Source organism: Leptosomus discolor, chromosome 8 (assembly GCF_034619465.1).
Source record: "Leptosomus discolor isolate bLepDis1 chromosome 8, bLepDis1.hap2, whole genome shotgun sequence".
Taxonomy (NCBI): Eukaryota; Metazoa; Chordata; class Aves; order Leptosomiformes; family Leptosomidae; genus Leptosomus; species Leptosomus discolor.
In genome coordinates, this window is record NC_141398.1 from 36564724 (window position 1) to 36592215 (window position 27492).

Consider the following 27492-nt stretch of genomic DNA (forward strand, 5'->3'; position numbering starts at 1 on the left):
TAAGTGAAGATACAATCTATGACAGCACAGCGGCCTTGCATACATACGCTGTTGCTTGCCTACGCTATCCATTCCTCTGAGCATGTGTTACCTGTGATACTTGGATCAAGGTAGCATGGGCACACCAACGGTGCCATTATCACATCTTCATTTTGCAAATGAAAATCAACCAAGACAATTTCTTCTCCACGCTGTTTTTGTAGGAGCTGGGGTAAATCTTTGTATCAGTATAAAAGCAAAAGTACACACTAGCCTTACGTTTCAATCAGCTTTCAATTTATAAGGGTTGTTTTTGCAGAGCAGCCAAACATCCCAGATCCAATGTACTCAGTGAGCAATAATCTCAGAATATTTTTATTTACTCTTTTTGTACTGAATTAAGCTAGAAAGGACCTTAAAGAGGAAAGGCTACAACACACCATTAAAAGTTACAGATATGATTAAAAAAATCTAACCTTCCTTTTCAGGATCTGCAAATGACAGTGATGGTGTCGAAAAGATACAAACACACATCAAGATTCCTGAGCATCATTTGACCATTACGTGACCTACCACAATAGCACAAAGGAAGTGAGAAGGCTGCACCAAATGCACTGCTTGGGAGATCAACTCCCAGATAAAACAAACAAACAAACAAAAGCAAAACCACACACAACAAACAAACCAGCCTGAAATGCAGAAAGAGAAGACTTTTGCTCATGGGCTGAGAACATTCATGCCTTTGCCCTCCCTTCTGAACTGCAACCACTATAGATCTTCAGCAGCTTTCCAGGTTCCTTTCCCTGAGGGCCACATTTTTCTGACAGACAGCATTACCTCTAAACACAACATGCTGTGTTTGTTTTTCTTTGTCTACCATTAAGGCTTTCAGGGTTTTGTCCGGGCTGGGTTTTTTTGAGTGCGTATATTTACAGTAACACACACACATTACAAACGATCTGAATGGTTTCAAAGGATTCATCAGCAGAGGGGTTGGGAGAGGGATACCAGTGAACAAGAAAGCCAGGTAAATAGAACAATTACTGATAAAACCTTTCTGTCATCCACGAGGTATTCAGTACCTGTTGGACAAAACCACTGGGGAATAATATTGGAGAACACTTCTTGTATCTGTCCACCTATAGGCCTGCACTTAGAACCTGAATGCACCAGGATGACCTGATTTCTGCGGGGTTCAGTCTGAAGATCAAACTTAGCTTCACAGAGCTCTCTGCTCAGTCTGGCACATAGTTTACTGCAAGACTGACTTTTAGAGGTGCTAAGCAATCGCTGAATACTTCTGCAGATCAATCCCTTCTGAGTTTACCTGAGCCAAAACTGAAAGTGTGGATAAACCAAGCCAAATCTTTCTTAACTATAACCTGTCGCAAAGAGATGGAAGGAGGTTGTTTGTTTCTTGGGAGTGTAAGACAAACATCAAGATACTAGTAAAACTGGGGAGCTCCTTTCCACGTGCTGATAAATTTTTTTCTGCCTGGCAGGCTGAACTCTGGATTTAAAACTGAGGACTGACCTTGGTACCAGACCAGATCTGGTCTGTTCTCCGCAGAATAACAGAGGGATATGACAGCTTTTCATATGACTATCACCTCTATTTAGTTATTTATATGCAACATTTTGAACACATTCAGCATTCACATGCATACACACAAAGACTGTCAGTTCATCTGACAATGACTTTACTGCATTCCATTTAACATTAATTTTATTCTTCACTCTACATATTTAAGATACCTAAGTAAACAGATCCCTAAGATTTTAAGAAATGTTGCACTGCATCACAAGTGAAGTCACAGTCACACTTTCCTCCCTTTCCCTTCCCAAAGAGGAAAGGGCTCATATTATTCCTTTTTGGCTATTTCCACTGTCGCTAAAAGCACTTTGTAAACAGTAAATTGAGGGCTTCTAAACATTGATGAATGGTGTTCGCAGAAAAATAACATGAAAATAAGAAAAGAAATGACACGAGAATTAACCCTTCTTATTCCAATCCACCATTTTAAGTCATTTAACTCATGTTTTTAGGTAGTCACATCTATTCAGTGTTGCCCATCAAATTTTTCTACATCCAGTTTCAACTTTGCCAGCAGAAAAGAAACACCTTTGCTTTTTACAGCCATTTTCTTCCATGCTCTAGCAAGTAAGATGTAACAAAATAAGGAATCAGAGCACATGATATGTTGCCAAAACAAGATACTATCTTCCTTCCATTGACCATGATTAAACACTGGAAGACAGAAAAGCAGTCTCATCACAGGGTTCTGCACTGACACCTGGAAGTCTTGTATCTGAGTCACAGCCTGCTGAAGACAGCCTTCCAATGCAGAAACAAGATATCTGTGCTGCCAGAGAGAGAGAAAATCTGTAACAGCTCCTGCCCGACTGGGTTGATAGATATCATTGCCTGGTTAAGGAATTTTTTAATATGTAATAGTCTTGACTTTAAAAGGCCAGATGGATCCAGAGCATGTAAACACCAGGTATGAACAACAAGAAAACACAATAAACTGTAGTTCCTCCTTTTATCCATTCAAATTCTGCAGTAACAGTAACTCAAAGTGATGTTCAGACTGCAAATCTGAGTTTTATACAAAGGTACCAATCGGGTCAAATCAACCAACTAAGCACCTATAATACTGACACAAGAACAACTAACCATAATGTTTTCAAGATCCTCCTATACTATTATGCTAAATCAAAGCCCTCAAAGTTCATAAAAGGTTAGTTCCATCTGCCTCAAGCCTTTGCACCTTCTCCCAATTTAATGAGGTGAAACCAATTTGGCAAATGTTGGACTGGCACTGTAGGAAGGGGAAACACTAGTTCCTAGGCATCTGGAGTCACCTTTTCAGTCATGTCCGTCGACAGGCAGGGCCTATTACATGGGAAAGTCATCTCTTCAACCTCCTAACCATTCTCAGAGGAAAACCATAGAACTTTTTGCTCTGTCTCTTATTTGGTCCCATTAGTCATCTGCAGGTGGGCCCTTTGAAGGGCAACAGCCAGTTGGCAAGTCACAAAATAAAAATTCCAAATATCTGGCATTAAATACGCATCTCAAAAGCTCAGCATTTGGAGGACATGAGCCCATTGCCAGTAACACTGAGTGGGAACAATCACCTCTCATTCTGGGGGCAAACAGGCTCCATGGTGGAGTTTAAAAAAAAAAAAAGTAGCAATTTGTCAAATTCCTCTAACAGGAAAGTCATGCAGCCATAGCACATTTCCAAAAGGTGACAGGTAAATGGGTTCTTTGCTGCACTGGAAAATGACTGAAAACCCCACAAAAATCTTACATGGAGAAAATGGAAAGTACTTTTCCTAGCTAGAAGTGCTTGAAACGGGAAACAGAAAATACAATAAGCAGCAAAAACCTGGCTTTATACCCTTCCACCAAATAAATAATCACAAATAGTCTTGGTCACTGCTTACCATAGTACAGAGTAGGCTCCCAATCACTCATTTCAGGAAGTTTCAATTCCCCTCATCCCACAAGCCTTGCATCTGCAAATCTCCCTATTTAAAGAAGTAGTAACAGACATTTGAGGGTTACTAGATCACACTCTAGGAAGAGATAATACATAAGATTAAGCACGTAGTCTGTTATTTTAGTGCTTTCAACATTTCCTTATAGTTAAGTATTAGGAAAAAAAATCCTGCATTCTGTTTTGACCACAAAAATACTTTGCTTTTCCTTTACTACTTTTTTCCTCCCTTATGCTAGCAGAAAAACTGATCTCACTTTCCAAAAATCTAGGAGGATATAACAAATTGACCACGCAATTTTCTCCAAACTCTAAATGGCAATTAAGTCCATTACCCAAACTGGACAAGCATCTGTAAGCAAAATTCCAATTAATGCTACAATTCATTCGCTATGAAAATCACTATGAGAAATCACACTGCTAACTTGTTGGCTGACAAGGTGCTGATATGTCCCCCAACTCACAGCCTTTAGACAAAAAGCAGACATGTTGCACATTCACACATGTTCGCAGTCAGAGATACAAGTGTGTTAACAGCATAGCCAGGCTGCTAGAACATTCCCAGCTAGCATCCACGTCCATGCCCGCTTCAATGTGCGGCACATAATGCAGATTGTCCTCAGACTATAGGCATTGCAGAAGATACCTCTCCTTTTTTTCTAGGCCTTATGCTTACCAGCCAAATGAGAGAATAAGGCTTTAAATCTACATTTCATCTGCTGAACAAAAGAACATGTACGAACAGAGGCCTCCCATGGCGGCTCAATATGAAGATGAATTTGTAGCCCCCAGTCAAGATACTCTGTATTTCCTGCTATCTATTAATGAGCTACTGAGCTGCTACAAGGTTTTTATCTGGTAAATTAGAATTTCTCCTGTATTCCCTAACTTGCCACAGATCACCAAACAGCTGTTTTAACTATTTGGAATAGCATAAGGAACTATGTTAACAGAAACTACTGACAGCAACAGCAACTCCTTCTCAAGTCAAACCACTGTCTTGGAGCCCAGCAGCACTGGGTAGTATTTATGGATGCCATAATCAAGCATTCCACTTTGTCAAGAGATCAGCCCCATCTTTCAGGATGGTGTCTTTCTTACAAAGACTAAAGCAAGAACTACAGAAGGGCAATAACTTGTTTTCTTTGTTTAAAAGATTATTTTGCACATATAACCGCAGACACCTGGCAAACAACATGTTTAAGTTCACTTTGCTGGAGACACTTCTATTCTGATGTTGAAAAATAGACCTGCTGTTATGACAGTTTCATAACATCCAAATTGTGATATTTAAAATGGGCGTGTTAAGAATGAGAGATGGAATATTCTTTAATCAGATCATCGCAAAGATATCTGATACTTACTGAAATTTTTCAAAATATTTACATCTTCCAGACTATTTTTATGAACTGCAAGGACAAATAATATCTACAGAGATCATTTAACACTAACAAGAAGGTGACAAACACCCCGAAAAAGAGGGCGGGATCACAGAAACTATGTCAAGTTTCCCACTGCTAGAATTTTGACTTAGGCTTGCATGAAGGAAAGGTATTCCCATAACATCATCTGTGCAGCTCCCCTTATTGCCCACAGTGGTATTGCTTTGCACAGAACTCAGGGCACCAAGAGCCAGCACAAACAGGCATTTGTGAAGAAATCAAAATTGACTGTCACCTGCAAGATGCTGTTATTTTCCCTCTACAGCCAGGCACTGTGAATTGCAAACTGCATGGATTGGAGAGAAGGCAAATTCATTTACATTGGGGAAATACTGACATAACTACTGAAAAGTCACATCTCCAATATTATGCTGAAACAACTCATTTCTCTGACTTTTTGTTGCAGAAGTCCTGTGGAAGCTTTTGAGGGGGCAGAAGCAAAGCTCTGAAATAGAATTTCTCTCATAGGAGAGAGAGAGAGAAGTATATATGCGTGACTAATTTAAGATTATTGTCCTCTTCAGAAGCAGCACTCAGTTCTCACAGCCCCACTTATTTGTTGCTGTTGCATGCAGAAAATGGAGTTGGTAAAGTTGAATATGCCAAATTGACAGTATTTTGGCCTGTTGTGCTGTTTTCCTGGGTAAATTCTGCTGTTTCCCTACTTACAGGGTCAAATATCCTTCCATGATTTAGACTATAAACTTGAAACAGATGTTCTTTCTGGATTACCTCTATGAAGCCACTAGCAGAATAATCATTAGCAGGACACACAAATATAGCTATAGAACAGATGAAACCCTTAGTCATCAGAAATTTTAAAAGAAAAACGTTTAAGTCAAAAGTAAGCTTGAGAAATCAAATCTACATCATAATGCTAAGTCGGACACCCATACATTTACCTTTGATGGCTGATAAATTTAACACGTGGACCTGATCCAAATACAGCTTTAGCTTGCTGTCAACAGCTCTTATATCGAATTGTAATGGCTCTGTATGTCGAACAGATGTTTAAGTAGTGACCGTTTATGTGCAGCGATGTTCTGCCGCTACTTGTAACTCAGCAATTACTGTTCTCTCAGTAACACCAAAACATAGTGTGATGAGATTCCCTTGTACCTGAAATAGCCAGCACTAAATCCTACCTCTAATAGAAGCAGCAGTAAAATCACACAAGCTGGAGCCTTTAGCGATTCAGGTGGGGTTTTTTAAGCTGGAATGACTTTAGCTTGTTAAGAGAGCTGCCCCATTTCTTCAGCCCACTCAACAGTGAGGTACCACACTAATTACAGTACCTTTAACCCAAAAAGAGTACTTTAAAAAGAATAATTTGACATACCTCTGTGCAGGTATACCATCGCATGGTATAACACAGCAGACATGTCTAAAAGCAGAACTACAGCCAGCAGGTCCAAGCATAGAGGATATTTTAACAAGAAAAGGAAAAAGAGGAGTGAAATATCTTATCCAAATTGGAATTTTGGCAGAAAACAAAAAAATCCACCAGGACTACCAGCCTTGCTTTTCCAAAGGCTTCCACGTGAAGTAGGAACTCACTGGGATTTTGTACTTCTTGTAAGAAAGATGGCATCTTCTACTGCCTACCCTCCTTGCTTATGCATAGAGTCACATTGATGCAGAGGGAACAGAATTATCTTATCATCACATTACTCCATCACTCCGGCTCTTCTCACAGGGTCCACTCAGAAGACCCGATTTACGTGTACAGAAAGTTAGGCGACAGATGTTGAAGCACAAATGAACAGAAATAAGGAAAACTACAACTCCAGGAGAGTAAGATACAACAAAGCAGAGACTTGACTGCCTGCAAAGCCTCCTCTGGAAGTTGCTAGAGCTCTAGGAACCTCCCATGGCAGGGACACCACAGCACTGCTTCCCATCTTTCTTTGCCACCTGTAGGGCTCAGGCAACTAGCTGTAGCTTGGATCCTTAGTTTTTATAATAATTAGTTAAACAATGATTATATTAAATTTCATATCCAATAAAAAAATTATTAAGTTAAATAAATAAAACCTGCTACCCATCTTTTTCTCAGAAATGAATTCTTGGATAATAGATATTGTTCCCAACTGGTCTTCTCAGACCTGATGTGCACTCCCAAACCCCAAACCATTATCTTCACACAACCTCTCAAGAGCATTGCCTAGCCCCTGCTCTCTATCACCATCACCTCATCTATCACCAACAGTGGGTCAGCAACAAAAAAGAAAACCGGTTTCATCAAGCATGATCCAGCTCAGGTTCACCAGCCTCAAGCACTAACTGCTCCAGAGATTTCAGTTCAGTCTCTACTTTTGTATTCTTCAGTAAATAACTTCCAAGTAGCAGTGCTAAGAATAGCATCAACACAGATCTGCTTTTTTCCACCAGATTTAAAGGTTTCATTTTTAAAACCTTAGAACACAGCACAGCAAGTCAAGCACCTTTTCACTTTGTCTATGGAACTGACATAAGTTCATAGTTGATTTATTCAAAATATAAAGGAAGACGATACAGACACATGTGTGTATACCCAGCCACCCTGCTGGCACATCTTTCTGTGGCTTCAATGCAAATTATATTCCTATATGTCAATGGGAGTTGCATGAATGTAGGAATGACAGGATCCTTATAGCAACATTTCTAAAGTCTCAAGTCAGAAACATGCTTAACTTTCAGGCCAGATGAAAGCCTTGCACCTGCATATATTCACCAATTTAAAAATAAAACAGTAGGCTTAAAGTGTAAGCCTTCACTAGAATGGGAACTGGCACATCTAAAATAACTTGCCCCATTATATGGATATGGAGAAGGAATATCCTTACCCAGGACATGGAGATGGCTGAGGTACTCAATGACTTTTTTCCTCAGTCTTTACCAGCAAAAGCTCCAGCCACACCACCCAAGTCACAGAAGGCAAAGGCAGGGGCTGGCAGAATGAAGACCTTCCCACTGGAGGAGAAGAGCAGGTTCGGGACCATCTAAGGAACCTGAAGGTGCACAAGTCCATGGGACCTGATGTGATGCATCTACGGGTCCTGAGGGAACTGGTGGATGAAGTGGCTAAGCCACTATCCATCATATTTGGCAGTCCAGCGAAGTTCCCACTGACTGGAAAAGGGGAAGCATAACTGCCATTTTCAAAAAGGGAAAAAAGGAAGACTCAGGGAACTACAGGCCAGTCAGTCTCACCTCTGCGCCCAGCAAGATCATGGAGCAGATCCTCTTGGAAAATACACTAGGGCACATGGAGAATGAGGTGATTGGTGACAGCTGACATGGCTTCACTAGGGGAAACTCGTGCCTGACAAATTTGGTGACCTTCTATAACAGGGTTACAGCATTGGTGGATAAGGGAAGAGCAACCGATGTCATCTACCTGGACTTGTGCAAAGCATTCAACACTGTCCCACACGACATCCTTGTCTCTAAATTGGAGAGACATGGATTTGACAGACGGACCACTCAGTGGATAAGGAACCAGCTGGACAGTCGCACTCAAAGAGTCACAGTCAACAGCTCGATGTCCGAGTGGAGACCAGTGACGAGTGGTGTTCCTCAGGGGTTGATATTTGGTGACACGGACAGCAGGGTCGAGTGCATCCTCAGAAAGTTTGATGATGTCACCAAGCTGTGTGATGCGATCGACAAGCTGGAGGGATGGGAGGCCATCTAGAGAGACCTTGACAGGCTGGAGAGGTGGGCCTGTGCAAACCTTGTGAAATTCGACAAGGCCACATACAAGGTCCTGCACCTGGGTCAGGGCAATCCCAAGCACTGACACAGGCTGGGTGATGAGCGGATCAAGAGCAGCCCTGCGGAGAGGGACTTGGGGTGCTGGTTGGTGAAAAACTGAACACGAGCCAGCAATGTGCGCTTGCAGCCCAGAAAGCCAATCGCATCCTGGGCTGCATATCAAGAGCAGTGTGGCCAGGAGGTCAAGGGAGGGGATTCTGCCCCTCTGCTCTGCTCTGGTGAGACCCCACCTGCAGTGCTGCATCTAGCTCTGGGGCCCCCAACACAAAAAAGATACAGACCTGCTGGAGTGGGTCCAGAGGAGGCCACAAAGACAGTCAGGGGGCTGGAGCACCTCCCCTGTGAGGACCGGTTGTTCAGCCTGGAGAAGAGAACGCTCCAGGGAGACCTTCTAGCGGCCTTCCAGTACTTAAAGGGGGCTACAGGAAAGGTATGGAGGGACTCTTGATCAGGGAGTGTGAGAGGTAACAGTTTCAAACTTAAAGAGAGGAGATTTAGATTAGATACTAGGAAGGAATTCACTGTGAAGGTGGTGAGACATTGGCACAGGTTGCCCAGAGAAGCTGTGGCTGCCCCCTTCCTGGCAGCGTTCAAGGCCAAGTTGGATGGGGCTTGGAGCAACCTGGTCTAGTGGGAAGTGTCCCTGCCCATGGCAGGGGGTTAGAACTAGATGGTCTTTAAGGTCCCTTCCAACCCAAACCATTCCATGATTCTATGACTATTGGTGTTGAAATGTCTGTGCAATTCTATTTTCAGTTCCTTTTTCCATAGAAAAATGTGTCAATCGTCTTTAAAAATACACAGCAATACAAACAGAGCAGTTTTGTTGACGTTATCCCAGTGATAGCCCAGTAAGTGTACACAACAAAAAGAAATAAACATCATTAATGGAAAACAAGTGCCAACTTCACGAGCTACTCTAAATCAAAATAAAGTTGGTCTTTTTCTCCTCACTGTAGAAACTGTCAGCACTGTGTTAAGTTTAGGCACATTATGCTTGGAATCAAGTAGCTTGATCAAAGGCTAAACCTTTCAAACATCACAATGGTATTCTATAAGATTTTATCAGGCCCCTACACATCAAAAATCTGGAACATCCTGTATTTAAACGTTCAGTCATGCTCATAGTAACTTAAAACAAGGACACTGTAAAAATTAGTGTATTAGGACATGCTTTAAAAATTTATGCAAGGACTTTGCTAGAGGAAGGGGTAGATTTTATCTGTTCTAACACTGATATCAATACCTGAGATAGTCCACCTAAATTTCTTTTATTATCAATGGGGGAAAAGGGTAATTCTAGGTTGAAATTCATCTAATCCTAAAACACGTGTCTACAACAGGTACTTCTACAAAAGTAATCTAGATGAGTAAGTTTAGATATACACATGTACACTGCAGACTTACAAAGATGAGCAGCAGCCATACTACACACATGTAATGGGTCTGCCTGAGATGCAACCCTCACTGTGCTGTGCAGTGGTAGCTATGTAACACACCAGTGTTTTGACTACTGCTGAGCAGGGCTCACACAGCACCAAGGCTGTTTCCCCAACATTTCCCCAGTAGGCTGGGCGTGGGTAAAAACTTGGGAGAGGATAGAGCCAGGACAGCTGACCCAAACTGACCAAAGGGATATTCCATACCACATGACATCTGCTCAGCAATATAAGCTGGGGAAAACAGGAAGGAGGGGGTGACATTCGTTTCACGTTTGTTGTCCAGAGCAACCGCTACGCGTACCAGAGCCCTGCTTCCCAGAAAGTGGCTGCACATCACCTGCTGATGGGAAGTAGAGAATAAGATCTTTTGTTTTGCTTTTGCTTCTGCAAGAGGCTTTTTGCTTCATTAAACTGTCTTTATCTGATCCATGTGCCTGTTGTTACATTTTCTCTCCCTTGTCCAGCTGAGGGGGTGAGAGTGATAGAGTGGCTTTGGTGGGTACCTGGCATCTGGCCAGGGCCAAACCACCACAACACGTTAACAGAAGCAAAAAGAAATCTCTGGACTGTGAAACTGGACTTCCATTTAGTTGTAAGAGACGAAATTTTCAAAAATGACCCACAGTTCCCGGCACTCCACTTTTGGGTTTACCACTTAAAGACACCATAAAAAGGTATCATATTCCCGAACCTGGTATTCTGCAACAAATTAAGCCCGCTTCAAGTGCCTGAAAAAGAGCTGGGGGGGAGGGGGGGAAGTGCCAATCAGGAGGCACACTATATCTACTGCCAGATATGTGTGGAAGACTTTTAGGGCAACAATGCTCCTATGCAATGGGTGTAGTCAACGCACCCCGTTTCCTGCTTCTGCAAGCAGGTGCTGCAAACCTCAGCCCTTCCTGTCCTCTTCCTTGTCTAAGCAGTTTTGCATCTCTGAAACACCCAGTAACAGCACTTGCAGAAGAAAGGAAGGAAAATCCTTGTGAACGACAAAGAAAATGCTTTCAGTTGAGCTAATCATCACTTCAGGTCACATCTACATGGAGCGCTGAAGATGTTATGTTTTTCTGCCCATGCTCCAACCTAACAAAATAAGGGGCACAGATCTCAGGGTGCCACCATACCCTTCCCAACACTGCAGAGCCATGGAATTTTCTAAGAGGTACAGAAAATATTCCCAGTTACCTTTCAACATGGAATCTCCTCACAGGCAGAAGAGGATAGACAAAGATTTTGGGAAGCCATCAGTAAGAGCCAGGGAAAATCTGCAGTGAATCTGCTCAGATGTTTTGTGGGTGTTTGGTTTTTTTTGTAGAGTTAATTTTCAGTCAGCTCTACCTGTGCAGATGAACAATTGAGGTTTTTTACAAGAGAAGAAAAAGCAGCATGGCACAAGGGGAGGGAATACACACAGAACCATCTTTTTTAATAGCAAACGTTAGTCAGAGCCATTTATTGACTGGGAAAAATCACATTTTCAATTTAGATTTTGGCAATTATCTTTGCAAACATAGCAGTTAGTCTTTGTCTCCATAAACAATGAAAGCATTATATTCTGCAGTTGCTAGCAAAGGCCCCATTTCCACCATAGGCCTTGATCCTGCTAGCAAATTTTCTAGATAGCTTTTTTCCTTAACTTTTTAGCCTATTTCCAAAGACCTGTGTATGGGGTGTTTTTTTCAATTCAAGTACAATTATCTTTGTTTCATTCCTTTGCTATAACAGTGACTGTGTAGAATCAGAAAGCCTCCATAACTGCCAACTTCAGACAGTTCCTTTTGCAATCATGAGATTTCAAAGTCATAAAATTCTGCTCTTCCCTATTGTTCTATAGTTTAAAAGTAAAGTTATTGCTTTATGCCATTTAATATAAGATATGTTTATCTAATCTTCATTCATGTGGGCTGCAGACTTATTTTTAATCCCTTCAGAACTGTGGCAAGATGAGAAGCCACCAATAAAACGTGTACAGTGACAATATCCTGTTGCGGCTGGTTTTTCCTTCCTTACTTCTGCTCAGAATTTGCAGCACACTCACTTCATGCTCATTATTTTGGATCTTGAGCCATGCAAGGAGACAAGAATGTAGCCCCAGCTGTTTAGTCACGCCTATGTTACAAGCACCTTAAATCTACAGCAAATATTTCTGGAAGCTGAACTTTGGAGCATGTCTAATTTTAGACGTTCAACTTCAGACGCTATTGAAAGCAAGTAACTTGGAGAGGACAAGTGCTCAGGACTTGGCACGAGGCAAACATCTCAACTGTTACTAAACTGAAATATCTGGAAATCACTAGTATCTTTCCAAAAGGTCATGCTCTGAATGGATTCCAGGGATTACCCCTCAAAAAAAAAAAAAAGAAAGAAAAAAAAAATTTCCTACTTTTCAAACTTAGCAACCAAATCAAAACAAAAACTAACAGGAAAACACACAGCATGAGCAAGGGTCAGTTGGTGAATAAGCATAAAGAAATGTAAAGCAAACAACAAAAAAAACAAGAGATAGTTGGATTTTCCTATAAATTAGTTTCATTTGCACTATACTATATTTGAGGGAAAGATTTAATTTCCTTGCCTCGTTAAAAGCATGCTGTCTTCTTTCTATACCCCCTGCTGGAGTTCCATACTTCTATTTGCATACAGTACAGTAGAACTTTGGGTTATAACACTGATATTTTCCAAGGATAACTGCCATATCAGGAGGAAAAACACCTACCCACGTTTGTATTATTTAACCACAGCATTATATTTTTCCCCAGGCGTATTCTTGCCAAGCTTATGAATCAGCAATAGCAGAAACTTAACTTGCTTTCCTTTACAAAAGACAGCAATCATTAGGCAACAGGGACAAGACTCAGTTTTTTCCCCTCTAACAGTTTGGGAAAAAAAGAAAAGAACGCTCTAACGTTTTAGAATGATTACAGTGATGCTCCTACTATGCTGTGACAGGCAACTTATTGTCCAAAACAAAGTACAGCAACAAAATTCCAGAAACTCCAAGTGAGCTCTTCATGAAATACACTATGAACTTGAACATAGCCATGGAAAAGAAATTCAACAATCCTTTAAGTTGCATAAATAACTATAACTTCCCTTTCAAACAAGGCCTTTACACATAAAGCCTAAAATAACATGCTTTAAAAGGACTAGGACACAGCGTGATCTGCACAGCTGGCTTGCAAAATTCATTTCCATCTCTCTTTCTGTCTCAAAGTATTATACCACTAACATCTGGCTACCTCAGAAGCACTTTGAGAAAGCATTTCAGGTTGATTTTCAGCAAGCTTAAGATATCTCAAAATGCCCATGGAATTTTTCCAACTGTTATTGTAGCACCAAAGTGCAGAGCGTGGCACCATTTCAGCTTCCCTGATGCTAGAAGGCACGTGAGCAATGAGCAGCACATACTTTATACAGGACAAGGGAAGACTCAGAAGGGGCTGACTGGAGACCTGGGTCCCCATCAACCCCTCAAAGCCTCTCTAGGACACAAGCCAGTAATTCTACCTGCCAGTAAATAAATGAGGCCACTGTCTCATGGGCAGAAATAGTCTAAGCATTTGCAAAGACCAATCCTAGACACAGGAAACAAAGGCACACCTGCCATTTCAGGTCTTCTAAATACGTCTGGTATGTTGCCCTTATTAGTGACTATGCTCAAAAACTGAAGTGTCAGAGAAAGGAAAAAGAGAAGGCAGATACTGAATCGATTTTCTCCTACTAATGATTTAAACCCTGACTCAGCTCTAGGCAAGCCAAAAAAACAGCAAGTCTAGCTGTGATGGCTTGGCAACTGAGGCAGTGGCACATGTAAAATGTATGGTGGATAAACAGTTAGATAATGGACTACCAATCAGGACGTCAGAACCCTATTAAATGATGAAGGCAGACTATACCAGACATCTGCTGGTGCAGTCTCTTCAAACAGAGTACACAAATCACAAAACTCCCAAATATAGCATTAAAGATGCACAACACGAACTGAACAGAGAGGAAATGCTCAGCATACAGGCAAAAATAATCCCAACAGTTAAGAATCAGAACAGATAAGAGGATAATCAAGAGGAAAATACATTGCAAAGCATATAAGGGGCCAGTTACTTTCTATATAAACTAACAGAAGGACAGCTGTAGCTTGGACTCCTTGAAAGTGGGATGTTGGAGAAGTGACCTCTCTTGGGTATTGGCCGATCTTCCCTACAGAGATCTGCTGCTTCCTGCTGCAATACCACAGGCAGAAACTCAAGTAATAAACCCAGTGTCGAGTCGAGCCCTGGGAGGGGATGATGACTCTAGCAGACCCACTCACCTGTAATGGCAGCAGCGGTGCTTGGGACTGCCAGCAGCGACTCGGGATCCCAAAAGCATCAGCAACACCAGAGGTGGAGCTGCCAGAAACCAGTACCTGCAGAGGGGACAGGCCCTGAACAGATCACGCAAAAGAATATGTACTTCCAAAAGCTTTCCCTTTTAAGCTATTAAGTATCTTACTCTAGATACTCATGTTTTTCATATAAACATCGAAGTCCACACTGGCTCTGGCCAAGTTCTTGGCCTTAGCAGCCTCCTGTTGGAACGGGTTTCACAGTCCAGTTCTGGCCTGCATCAAAAAGATTTTCATTTTAATCGCTGTTGAATCTGCAGCCTTCTGACATTATCATTTTTTTCTCTTCATGTGCAGAAACACTGGGACACAGAATGGAAGAAGTCCTAGATTTAGTTCATCTATGATGCTCACATATACTTTCACCACCATCTCTCTTAACAGTCACATTTCTAAAGCAAGCAAACCAGTTCCTTCATGTTTGTATGCAAAACCAAGCTTTTGCACATTTAAGAAAAGAATACTACCCTGTAATTTTTTCTCTTTTACCTTGTTCATATTCTTATTCTGGTTCCATGGCAAAGAACAGCTACACTCGTCTTTCGATTGACAAGAGCAACTACAATGGGACAGAAACATAACCATGTCACCCACTTCCCTCTACCCTGGACCATTCTTTGTTCTAACCCTCATTTTATTTACTGGTTACCATGAGCAGAACATCACTAAAACTTTCTTCTTCCAAACTGCTGAGCCCATTTTCCTCTCTGCAGTGTTATATTTACAATTATCAACTAGCACCCTAGCAGGGAAGTAGCAATTAAGGTAACATAAAAGTGAAGTTACATTCTTTGAATTAAAAACAAATGTTTCCTCTCTCAAGAGTCTATCATATTTCACAATGTATCACAGCAATATGCCTACACTTTCAACATACTTGTATAAAATAAGCAAACCCCCACCCATACACTGAGTGCAGTGTTATTGTTGCTGTGGCAACTACAGACCACAGTTTTTTGCCTCAAGAGAATTAGCGTGAACACAAACAAACACACAAAGGCATAAACAGCTGTGGGTGTTAACGATGCCTACAACTCGCTGTGGATGGGTAACGCTGCCACCAAGAACTGGATTTAATTCAAAAAGTCCTTTAACCTTCCAGACACTCTCCCCGAACTATTTTTCTACACTCGTTTTTCACCTTCAATACAGCATAGTTGGTAAAACATCCCGAGAAACCCTGCTGCATAAGAAGTATAAATGTAAGACAACTTAAACTCCACTTGTCAGTGAACAAAGTAATTTTAAAACTCTCTCTCAAATAGATATATCATTGACAGGAATTTGCTGGTATAAATACTTACTGAAAAGCACCAGAGTCAGTGATTTGAACCTGCCCTCTGTGTGTGTGCACATGAGATAAACAAAGTCAATACCGTACTACTCTTTAACACTCCCTTGAAGTGATAACAGGAAAAAAACTACTTTCACCAGTTTACAATGTCATTTAAGCTCGGTGTAAAAGTTAATTATTAAATCTTTTCTATTCAGTGGTCTTTCAAAAAAAAAAAAAAAGTTAAAATAAAACCAATACATGAGCACGAAAACAGGCATGGAAGTTATTCCAGAAATGTTGGGAGCACAGGGTCCTCAGATGTCTCATGTTTTGCCTTGTCATTTTGCCTTTCCCATTCCTGCCCTATCTGCATACCACTGCCAAATTGCACTTGAATAAGAAACCACAAACAAAGAAATTGCTCAAGTCCAATTAGAGCTTTTGTCACAAGCCCAGGGCCTGTAGAAGAAGCAAACTGCACATGACAGCCAGCAGCTGAAGTTTCTTTCTCGGCCTGAAATTGTTATTCAGTTTTTTGTTATTCTGCATGCAAACCTAAAGGCTGACCTCAAGGAGTATTTTCTTGTCTCTTTTTTCCCCTCCCAAACGTCCCCAGCCTGACACACTCACTGAACTTGAAGACTGTAGAATAAAATCTCACACTGAACAATAATTTTTGAAGTTGTTGTTCCATAGGATTGACAGATTTTTGTCTGGGACTTACCAGACAGATACACACCCTCAGGTCTATCTGCCCTCTGCATAAGTCATCTAGGTCGGAAGCTCACATGCTTTCAGACACATCCCACCCACTATGCTGTAGTGTGTCACATGAGGACACAGGCAAAATTTCTGCTATCCAGCCACCCAGGAACACCAGGTAAATGTTCAAAGTCCTCAAATCCCACCTGGACAGAGCATCCAGAAAGAGGGAAACCAAGATTGAAGAATTGTTCTAATATTTAGTATTTGTTTTGTCTAAGACCAGATAGCATGCCAACAGTCATGCTATAGACTGACTAAATTTCTTCATAGTTTTCAGAATAACGACTAACATTTCCTGTTCAAAAAAAAAAAAATCCACACTGGTAAAGCTATCTAGTTAATATTTTGAATTTTAGTTTAAAAATTATTTTTCATTCAGGTATTTTACTAAAACTTAGAGGAATGATTGAGAACAAAATCTTCAGGAATTTGTAAATGTTTCAATTTATTTGTTTCAAAACTATGTTTACAAGGCTTTTTCTTTTCATTATTGAGATTTCTCTTTTTTTTTTTTGTAAGCCTGAAATTTTCATATCATGAGGTAAGTCCAAAACACAGTAGAAAATTGCTACCCAAATCCATTAAGATTGCAACATACTGTAAATAGCTCCCCCGCCCCAAGTTCTAAAAAAACGTTATTTATGTCAGAAACTATTGCTTGTGCTTTTGGTTTTGCTTCAGTGCTCACCTACGATTTTGCAAAAACTGTTTAAAGCACCTTAAGCCAGGGAAAAAAGGACTAGTGAAAACAAACACTCTAATCAAGATCGTAGGAAGGGAGAATGATCCAATCCCACCTTGCTCTGGGTAAGGACCACCCAAAGGGTTTCCCCTCAGCCTGGTTTTCTCCATGTGCTGTTCTCCCTGTTGGCAGAGGCAGGACAGGCTGACCCAGCTGTGCCCCATCCAGAACAGACTGGATTCCACATTGTCAGAAGTGGCCAAACAAGCCTGACCAGTACTATGCTCTAAACAAACCACGACATGAAGGTCAGAGATTACCACTATCTCAGCAAGTGCTGTGGTGCAGCAGAAGTGGGTCTGAAGAGCAAACCAGCCGAGGATGAGGACCCCATGTCCACGCGCCTCATAGTCTGGAGGGTCTCCCTTCAGAGAAGCCCAACTCTGGTGCTCTGGGCCCTGCAGGAGCTGAAGCACTGCAACTTCCTGGGGTGCATCCTTCGGCTTCACAGTCTCAGAAAGCAACCCTGTGTAGACGCTGTGGGGCTACTTCACATGCAAAGTGTGCTAAATGGGGACAGTCAAGAGATGTGATCCCAAAGCACGCTCCTGATCCAAACTACATGTTAACATAAACACTCCTATGCATCAGGCTGTACTTTTAAAAGCAAGCCCCAGTTTATGGAAGTTCTCTTTAAGTAACCCTCACTAGACTAGAGAGCAGCCCTGCGGAGAAGTACTTGGGGTACTGGTGGATGAAAAACTGAACATGACCGAGCAATGTGTGCTCACAGCCCAGAAAGCCAATCGCATCCTGGGCTGCATCAAGAGCAGCGTGGTCAGGAGGATTCTCCCGCTCTGCTCTGCTCTGGTGAGAACCCACCTGCAGTGCTACATCCAGCTCTGGGGCCCCCAGCACAAAAAAAGATACAGACCTGCTGGAGCGGGTCCAGAGGAGGCCACAAAGACAGTCAGGGGGCTGCAGCACCTCCCCTGTGAGGACAGGCTGAGAGAGTTGGGGTGGTTCAGCCTGGAGAAGAGAAGGCTCCAGGGAGACCTTACAGCAGCCTTCCAGTACTTAAAGGGGGCTACAGGAAAGGTGGGGAGGGATGCTTGATCAGGGAGGGTAGCGATAGGATTAGGGGTAATGGTTTCAAACCGAAAGGGGGGGAGATTGATATTAGTTACTAGGAAGACATTCTTTACTGTGAGGGTGGTGAGGCACTGGCACAGGTTGCCCAGAGAAGCTGTCGCTGCCCCCTCCCTGGCAGTGTTCAAGGCCAGGCTGGATGGGGCTTGGAGCAACCTGGTCTAGTGGGAGGTGTCCCTGCCCATGGCAGGGGGTTGGTACTCTATGGTCTTTAAGGTCCCTTCCAACTCAAACCGTTCCATGATTCTATGACTACCCGAGCATCCAGGAGACAAGGTTTGATACCCTCAAGGTTACCTGTAACTACTAGTTCATATACAAGTACAAAAGGTCGGACTCATCTCCACACTGATGCCAACAGAGCCCAGTGCTGCAGCCTCCCCTGTCCAGGGATTACCAGCGCCACTTGCAGTTTGGCAAGGATACCTTGAGGGCTGCCCATTCCTGTAAACTGTAACGGGAGCCAAGGAGCAGCCATGGCATTAAATACCATGCCAGGCTGGCCAACCCGCAGTAAATCCTAAGCATCAGGGCCTCCCCTGAAAGCACAGAGCCAGCTCTGTGCTCGGTGCCTAGACCCCTAGGCTGGAGCCCAAGAGTCTTCATCACTATATATTGTCTCAAAATAGCTGCAGAGCACCACTAAATCAGTGCTGGTGTGATTAATGTGAAGAGAAAGTTTCAGTAAACTTTATGTAGCACTTCAACATTTATTTTTCCAGATCTTTTTCAACATAAATGAGAAGAAAAGTGCTTAAAAGGGGGAAAATTGCAAACGGCTGATTCCAGTTGCACTTTTGTCCCCTGCCAAATGAAAAACTTAATAGGACAGACTTTGTTTTCAAGACACAAGGGATGTGGAAATATTTACACCTATAGTATCAAGACACCAGCCATGAGGTTCGAGACTGCAGTGCCAAAATGAGTGAGAACACGTTGAAAGAGGCAGCACGTGTTTCCAAGGCAGAGGAAAATGTGTATTATTGCAATTCTTAGTAATAGCTGACACGAACAGAAAGAAATGCTTTGGAGATGGCCTTAATCTTTAGAAAGTATTATACCTCTGTCTCAGGAACATACAGAATCTTGGGCACAAGTGGGTACAGTAAGTTAGAGAGTCGATTTGCTCTAAATGCACAGAAAAACCCTGCAGCCCATGAGCACTACGAACTGCCCTGCTTGCAGGCACCTATTGAACTGGGGACCCAAAACACGGTCAGTAAGACTATGCCTCTGTTCTCTAAGTCAAGTGCTATGTCCTTCATGGCATTACAGTAAAAAGCTGATGATTGCTTTTAAGGACAATAGTTTCACAAAATCTGAGTATTCAAAAGTCAGAAAATATCAAAATTAAAGTTGGTTTTGACAACCTAAGTCATATCTCTCTACAAATGTGCTTTAAGATGTTAATTTCAAATTTCATTTTTGCTTACTGTTTCTCAAATAACTAAAAGTGACACAGCTTTATTTTTTTGCAGTTGAGAGGGTCATGCAGGGAGGCATTAAATCTGACAAGTACTGCTGCAATTCAAAACAAAACCACAGACTTTTCAATTGCAAAATGACTGGCATTAGGAAATTAAAATGTAGCATAGTTCATACCAAACATGGATGGTTGTTGCTGTTGCCTTGGAGTAGCTTTTGTCAGGTAAAAATCAGATTCTGACCCCACTTACGTCTTCGATGAACTTGCATCTTTGGTTATCTCTCTTCAATCTGTAACAAATTATCTTTTTTCCACAGCATTACATCTTCTAATGCCTCTACTGACGACCATTAAAGGGACCTCAAAGTTCCCAGCCTAAGTCTGTTGAGTTTCTAGAAATCTAATTTTTTATTTGGTTTTTCACTGCCCAAAAAGTGGATTAGAAAAGTCACGCAAAGAGGCTTGGGACTAACCCATTACTAACTAACTAAACCAGAAAGCGTAGAAGTAGAACTGAAGTCAGACAGCAAAGCAGCTGAAAAATGTGAAGTTTAACAAAACAACCCCTGATTTTGGGATCAGAATCAATGTTGATTCTTGTAAATGGAAAAAATACATATACTTCTTTCTCTTTATTAAACCAGTTTCTCCAATTCATCAGCATGCTTTGGGCAGAGCGCTATTCAAACTCCAGGAATGGTGGGAAGACATCTCTAATACTTCAGCTATCCCGAGACTCAGAGGCATGTCCCACAGTCCCCCCTCACAGTCAGGGTTTTAGTTAAACTGCTGCAAAAACACAAATATGCAGACCAGCTCAAATGAAAGGATTAAAATGGGAAAAAAAAAAAAAAAAATGTACAACCAGCAGCCGAAGCATCTAAAATTAAGTTTAAATGCAGATTTTTTCCCCCTTTGGGGAAACACAGCTGGCCTCATCAATGAAAACATTGACCTTAAAAGCCCTCCAATATAAATGGGAGAAGATGCTCACACTTTTTTTTTTTGAGAGAGAGTCTCCTTGATCACAGAACATATTTCCCTGAAAGTCAACAAACTTGATACTGTCTGACAGAGGTCAGGGTAAGGCCTGTTAACACATGAAGTATGCTGTATGGCAGTTGAAGATTTGTGTTTGGGCTGCTACTTCTAAGGCAACAGGTAAGCTGAGATATCAAGGGTACTGCAAAATAACCTTGAGAAGTGGAACTTTCTAATCGTATGTCTTAACCCTTTGAATCTGAATCACTTCAAGAGGCGCCTAGAGCTTAGGAAGGCATGATAAAACTAGATATGGATAAACAATGCCATCAAACTTACTTTTAATACACCTTTAAATATTGTATTTATGTCTTTACTGTGCTTATCCAGACATGCACTTTGTTTACAGAAATTACAGTGCTAAAACTTTAATGTTGAACTTTCCCTATCTCACTGATTTATGGTAGAAGACAATGTCACAAAATTGGTGATTTAGGGCATACATGACAAAAAAGTATATACTTTGCCAAAAGTTACTGTAATAAGCATACTGGAAGGATGATGTTCCAGAATCAGTGATATCGCATACGTGATAAGGAAAAAAAACAAACAACCCAACCCCAAAACTCTTTTCCAAATGCTGCTGGAGGTATGTCATTGACCTAGCCAGATATTTTTAGAGCGCAAGTCAGTAAAAGTCTGCTTTCCTGGGATATGAGGATGAATTGAACATAGAGTGTCTCTTCATCCTCTTTCGAGCTCATTGATCTTGTTACCAAATATAGCACTTCCCCAAAAATAGCATTTCAATGCTAAATCCAAAGATAATTCGTCCATTAAAGAGCCATGCAAATACACACTGAGACATCAGGATTATTTTGGCATCTAAAGTAGAAAACATTGCTATGTTCTCCCTGTCTACTAGTCTGCCAGGTACACAGCGCAGCTAGGAATTGCACCCTCAGTAGTTCTGAGCTGTCTTCAGTCCTAAATTGTGATATTTTAAAATGAAGAAAACAACCAATGTGAAAAATGACATTTTCATACTCATCCACGCTTCCCATAGCAAGTGATACAATAGCTGCTTAATAGATGACAAAACATTTTCCACCTCCCATTACTGCAGCTTTTCTGCCCCTGCTATGAAAGGCTAACAACTTTGGCTTTCATTTTTCAGACCTTCTGCTCAACTTCTTTTCTGGTCTTTCTCATAGACTGAAATCGCTCTCACAGCACAGAGCTCACAGAAAACCATCTTTATAAAAGGAGGGACAAGGCATCCATGCACTTAATGTAGAGGCGGACGCACATGGCTTTCACGTAGTGACTCGGAGGGTCTAAACCCCACCTTTGTCTCTCGGCATTTTTGAAGGCTCAGGGCCAGCCACAGGGAGCTGCTGGCCACATGGACCAGAGGGAGATTTAGGCTGTCACCATCCACCAGACCGAGCACAATGACGCCAACGTACAGTGACAAGCCAGAGATTACCTCCCCTGTTGCAGGCTAGCCACTGAGTAGGAAGCACAGAGAGCCTGTTAGCCCTGCAACAAGGCCTCGTATAGAATCACAGAATCGTTAAGATTGGAAGAGACCTCTAAGATATCAAGTCCAACCATCAACCCAACACCACCATCCCCACTAAACCATGTCACAAAGTGCCACATCAACACGTTTTTTGAACACCTCCAGGGATGGTGACTCCACCACTTCCCTAGGCAGCCTGTTCCAACACTTGACCAAAAAAACAGTATAAAAACAGTCCCTGCTACACATGGGCTTCATACCTAGCAAAACAGTCTTTCACCTGCAGAGCTCCGTTCTGCGCAGAGGAGCAAGTGAACTTTTGCCCCTCAGCAAAAGCCCTCTCATTCTAATGAGGACAGTAACCAACCCACGTGGCAAGAGAGCTCTGTGAAAGCATTGAAAGTGGTTTTGTTTTGTTTCTGAGGGCATTAGCACTGCAGGTCAGAGTTGAAACCCATGTCATTTGAGGGGACAGTGGTGGCACGATGTTTCCACGCCGTCATCTGGGTATTTCCTACATCAGGGCAGCAGAAATCCCCGATGCTCGGCATGGTCCAGCACATTGCAGTGAGGCAAGAGGGGTGGGGGAGACTTTTTAAAATGATTGATAGCAATTAAGCAGGATTGGGGAGGGGGGAGAGGAAGGTGATTTTTAGGTGAGGAAAGCTCATTTCAGCACAGCCGTGCTGCAGTTCTGCATCAAACCCCAGCAAGGGGGGGGGGGGGTGTTCCTCGTGGCCTATCACTGCGCTGTGACGCTGGAGCCATTCTGAAGGACAGCACCTATGGCTGCAGGCACGCTCGCATAGCCCAGCCATGCTGCTAACCCCGTAGCACGTGCCCCCCGCTTACCAGTGTGGGCTCAAGATGCAAACCACCAGGCACGCAGGTGCCCACAATCAGCACCCATGAGACCAGAGCACATAACCAGATATGGCATAGCATCCTCAGGCCAAGAAGAGCATGGGGGGATTTTCTCCATGGGCAACATTGTCTTGGTATCACCTTGGCTGAACGGAAAGATAAGTTTTGGAAAGCTCAGGAAGAAAAAAAAAAGCGGTCTGCCAAGTCTTCATGGTTTGCTGACCCAGTCAGCCCAGCACTGTATGTATGCCATGGCATCACAAACAAGCTGGAACAGTAAACAGCTGCTATTCCTGGTGCCTTCGGTGTTCCTGTATGCACCAATCATGGCACGGAATGCCTCAAGAAAGAGGCTATCGCTGTTCATGCACCTTCTCCTAAATTAATAACTTATAAATAATTATAGGCCTTTATTGTTTGACTGTTTTAGTGTTGAGCAACAGATCTCTTTTTTTGCATCAAACCCTGTTTTCTGTTAAAAAAGGAAAAACCGGCATGGTTAGGTGTAGGTGTTTAATCTACAAAATGATATATTCCTTACTCAACAAACAGTAGTAAAAAATGACACATAGCACCAGCCACTCCGCAAACAGAAGAACGCAAATAAATCGCAATCTGATGTTGGTTTTCACCAGCACGTCTCTGCCGCCCTGGAGCCTTTTTCTGGCCAGCACCAACTTCCAGACCCAACTTCCTCACTGCGGGAGGCAGCAGGGCTTGAGGGGCAAGAAAAGGTGGGGGAGCAACGTGTTCTGCCTGTCGGGGGAGGGGGGGTGTTCTGCTTAACTGGGAGCCTGGGAACAACCAGACACCACCACAGCCAAGAACCTGTTACGCCGTTCGGTGTTTCACACCAACTCGTTTGCCGCGTCCTTGTGCGCGTTTCAGGCGTCCCCGCACAATTATATAGGCTCTCGTACGGGGCTGAAAGAGGCTCCGGTGCCTCCTCTCTACGGAGCTGCGGCCACAAAAGCAGGGCCCGAACGGAACGATCTCTCACGGGACGCCCCGCACCACACGATGCACATCCCCCACAGCGCACCTGCGGTGTTTACGCCCTTCAAACTCCGCCGCAGTTGGCCCCACACCGCCGCTTCTTCCGAGAGCACGGAAAGCGCCGGGCATCGCCGGGAAAACCCAAGGGCTCTCACTGTGACAGCCAACCGCCAGCCCGCCAAAGCCGCCCGCCTCCACCCAACCCCACCTCGCTCCGCCGAAAAGCGTTTCTACCGCCCGGTTTTCCGCGAGGGACGGTGTCTCCGCGCTGCCTCCAAGGCCCTGTGGCAGATGCAAGGCGTGACAGCGACGGGCGACTCGGCTCGGCCGCACGACCCTCCCCGCGCCGGGAGCCCCCCGCTTCGGGACACACGCAAGAGCCTCCTCGGCCCGGCCCGGCCCGGCCCGGCGCGGCGCGGTGCAGCCTCACCTGGTCCAGCGGGATGCCCAGCAGCCCGCTCAGGGGGTGCAGCAGGGTAGAGCCGGTGGTGCGGGGCGGGGCGCCGGGCGGCTCGGCCATGCTGCATCCCGCGGCCGCCGCCGCCGTCGCCACGCGCCCACCTGCGCGCACCCCTCCGCGCGCGCCGGCCGCCGCCGATGCCCCGCCCTGCGCCGACCGCCGGACCGCAGGGGGGCGCTCGGCGGGGAGGGGCCGCCTCACAGCGGCTCGGAGCCTTCGGCGTCCTCCGGGCCTCACCTGCTGCCGCCCCCCGCCCCCGGGAGAAGGGGGGGCGGGGCGGGGGCAGGCACCCGCGAGTGGCCGTGGCCTGTTATAACGGCCGCTCTGCCCCGGCCTGAGTTGAATTTGAAAGGCAACCGCTGGGTCCCAGGGGAGCCCCCCCTCCCCCCCCCTTTCCCCCTCCCCTCCCCCCCCTCCCCCCCCCTTTCCCCCTCCCCTCCCCCCCCTCCCCTCCCCCCTCCCCCCCTCCCCCCCCCTTTCCCCCTCCCCTCCCCCCCCTTTCCCCCTCCCCTCCCCTCCCCTTTCCCCCTCCCCTCCCCTCCCCTTTCCCCCTCCCCTCCCCTCCCTCTCCCCGCTTGCTACGGGAAGTGGGAAGTGTCCGGGGCGGGTCCCCCCGCACGGGGCCCTGGTGGAGCGGCAGGGCGGTGCTAGGCCCGGCAGCGGGAGGAGCGGGGTGGGCACGGGCGGCTCAGCAAGGGGTCTTCGCGTTTGGTGGCTGCCAGCAGGCCCGGTCCGAGTGCGCGGCCGCCGCTCGCAGCGGGCCCGGGCTCAGCGTGGGCCCGCGGGGCTCGGGTCAGCCGCCGTCCGGCCCCGCTAATGCTCCTTTCGCGGCCCCGGCGGCAAATCGGAGGCAGTGACAGGGCCAAGGTGCCAGTTCTCAGCAGAGGATAGCTGGAGTCTCACAACCAAAACAGTTGTAAGAAGTTTTATTATCTTTCTTTTTAACCCAAATACCTTTTTTTGAGTCCTTGCTCATGGAAGTACTGATGGTTTTAAGGGAGAATTACCAAGCATGCAGCCTGTGGTTCGCATTGCTGGAAACTAAGATGCATGTGATGTAGGGAAAAATGTAGGGACTTCTCCTTGAGAGGGGGAAAAAAAAATATGAAAAAGGAGGGAGTTTTAAGTGATAACGTTTATCTTGTGAGTGAAATATGGCCGTTAAAAGGGTATTTCTGCCCAGATCATCTACTGCAGAAGGAGTGTTCTTATGCGTGCCCCGGACAACGTTGTATTGTGTTGCAAGGAGAGCTCAGGCACCATTGCAAAGCTTTCTGTTTAGCTCATGCTGCTGACGTGCTGAGGACCTGAAACACCTCAGGTTCTTTGCAGGCTCAGTTTCAGGCTCTTTAACACACCCGTCGTTTTCTCTTCTTCAAAGTATTGTCAACTGTGGTAGCTGAAACTGTAGCCGTGGCTTAAACCCATAGTGTGCCATGTTCAAAGTGTCCTGCTGTGCTGGAAAACCCAGGCAAAAATTGTTCAGTAGGGATGGAGTTTTATAGCAACAACTTTCTCTTAATAGTATTGGTTTAGTGGTGCCCGTTTGAAAAAATAGATACACATACATGCACACACATGCTTTATATAGGGAAAGTAAGCGGTTTGGAAGGACTAAGTAGCCATGCGTAAAAGTTCCCAACATTTTCTGTTAAAAGTCTCTCTTTCCAGTTGTCTCAATTTGCCAGCCTGAAACTGTCTGGATGGAACTTTCCGTGGGCTATGTCCACCACAAGCAGGCTGCTTGTTGAGCTTTGGCTAAAACCATTGACCTGATTTTGGGAACAGAATAAATTTCTTACACACATGCACTACAGATATTCCCAAAGCTTTTTTGCTGTGGAAATTTTGTACCTCTGGGATGGTGACTTCAAGTTTAGACATGGTAGTTTTCCTAGAATCAAGGAATTGCCTTTGTGAAGCTACTCAAGAGTGACCAGCTGCCAGAGTTCTGGGGAAAAATGCAGACATAATTCATGTGGAGACTCAGGAGGTCAGTATATAGCATCTCTGAAGACCGTAAGTATTCTTTGTCCCTTTGTGTTTCTGCCATGCGAGTGGACTCCACCTATTTCTGCCACTACAGAAGCAGAGTGGGATATCACAGGGCCCCAGGCACAGGAACTGAGAAGAGCGTGCCTGTCTCTCTAGAGTCAGTACTCAGCCATCTGGGCTTTGTGTGGTGGTGGAAACAGCTGCTCTGGAAAATAGCAGGAAGGAGAAAAGGGCAGATGGAAAAGGCCAGAGGCAAGAGCAGAAGGAGGGTGATGGCGATTCTGAAGTGGGTTAGCACAAGAAGCCTGGTGAAGGGAGCTAGAGCGAGGTTGGCTACAGATACAACAGAACAGAAGCGAAGGGAGCTATGGTTAGGAGGACAGAATTGGTGAGGGAGGTGTATCAGCAAGAAGAGGGTGGGACAGAGGTTTGAGCAAGATAGCGTTAAGATGAAAGTACTGGGGAGAGAGACAGGAGAAGCTGAGAAGGGCAACAGAGGAGGAAAGAAAACTGGAATTATTATTAGAAAAATTGTTGAAAACTACTATTCCTGAATTTTCATGCTCCTTTTCTTGTTTAGCTGGTAGCTCTGAAACACATGAGCAAAATACCATCAGCTCTACAGCTTGTAGTCACAGAAGGCTGGTACAATCCTAAGAGGAGGCAAAGGTAGATTGCGCCTCCAGACCTGAGCTGTCAGCAGGAGAGCTTGGTTTGATGTCTCCTCAAGGCAGCCTTTGGTGCACCTCATTCTAAGGGAGCTTTACTAGCTTGGTTACAGGGTAGTACTGAGGTATGGAGCCAGCAGTGCAGTGCAGTATGCAGAGGCTGTGCCCCCGGAAAGGGAAGCCCTGCTATAAGAGA

At 44.2% G+C, this 27492-nt stretch overlaps 1 protein-coding gene across 1 annotated transcript in view; it reads right to left on the bottom strand.

Annotated features, from left to right (window-relative positions):
* Positions 1-24693, bottom strand: part of MBOAT1 (membrane bound glycerophospholipid O-acyltransferase 1) — a 60851-nt gene extending 36158 nt beyond the window's left edge. The window contains exon 1 of the mRNA XM_086469107.1: positions 24604-24693. Within this exon, the coding sequence (XP_086325233.1) occupies positions 24604-24693 (90 nt within the window). The remainder of the gene's footprint in view (positions 1-24603) is intronic.
* Positions 24694-27492: the final 2799 nt, after the last annotated feature.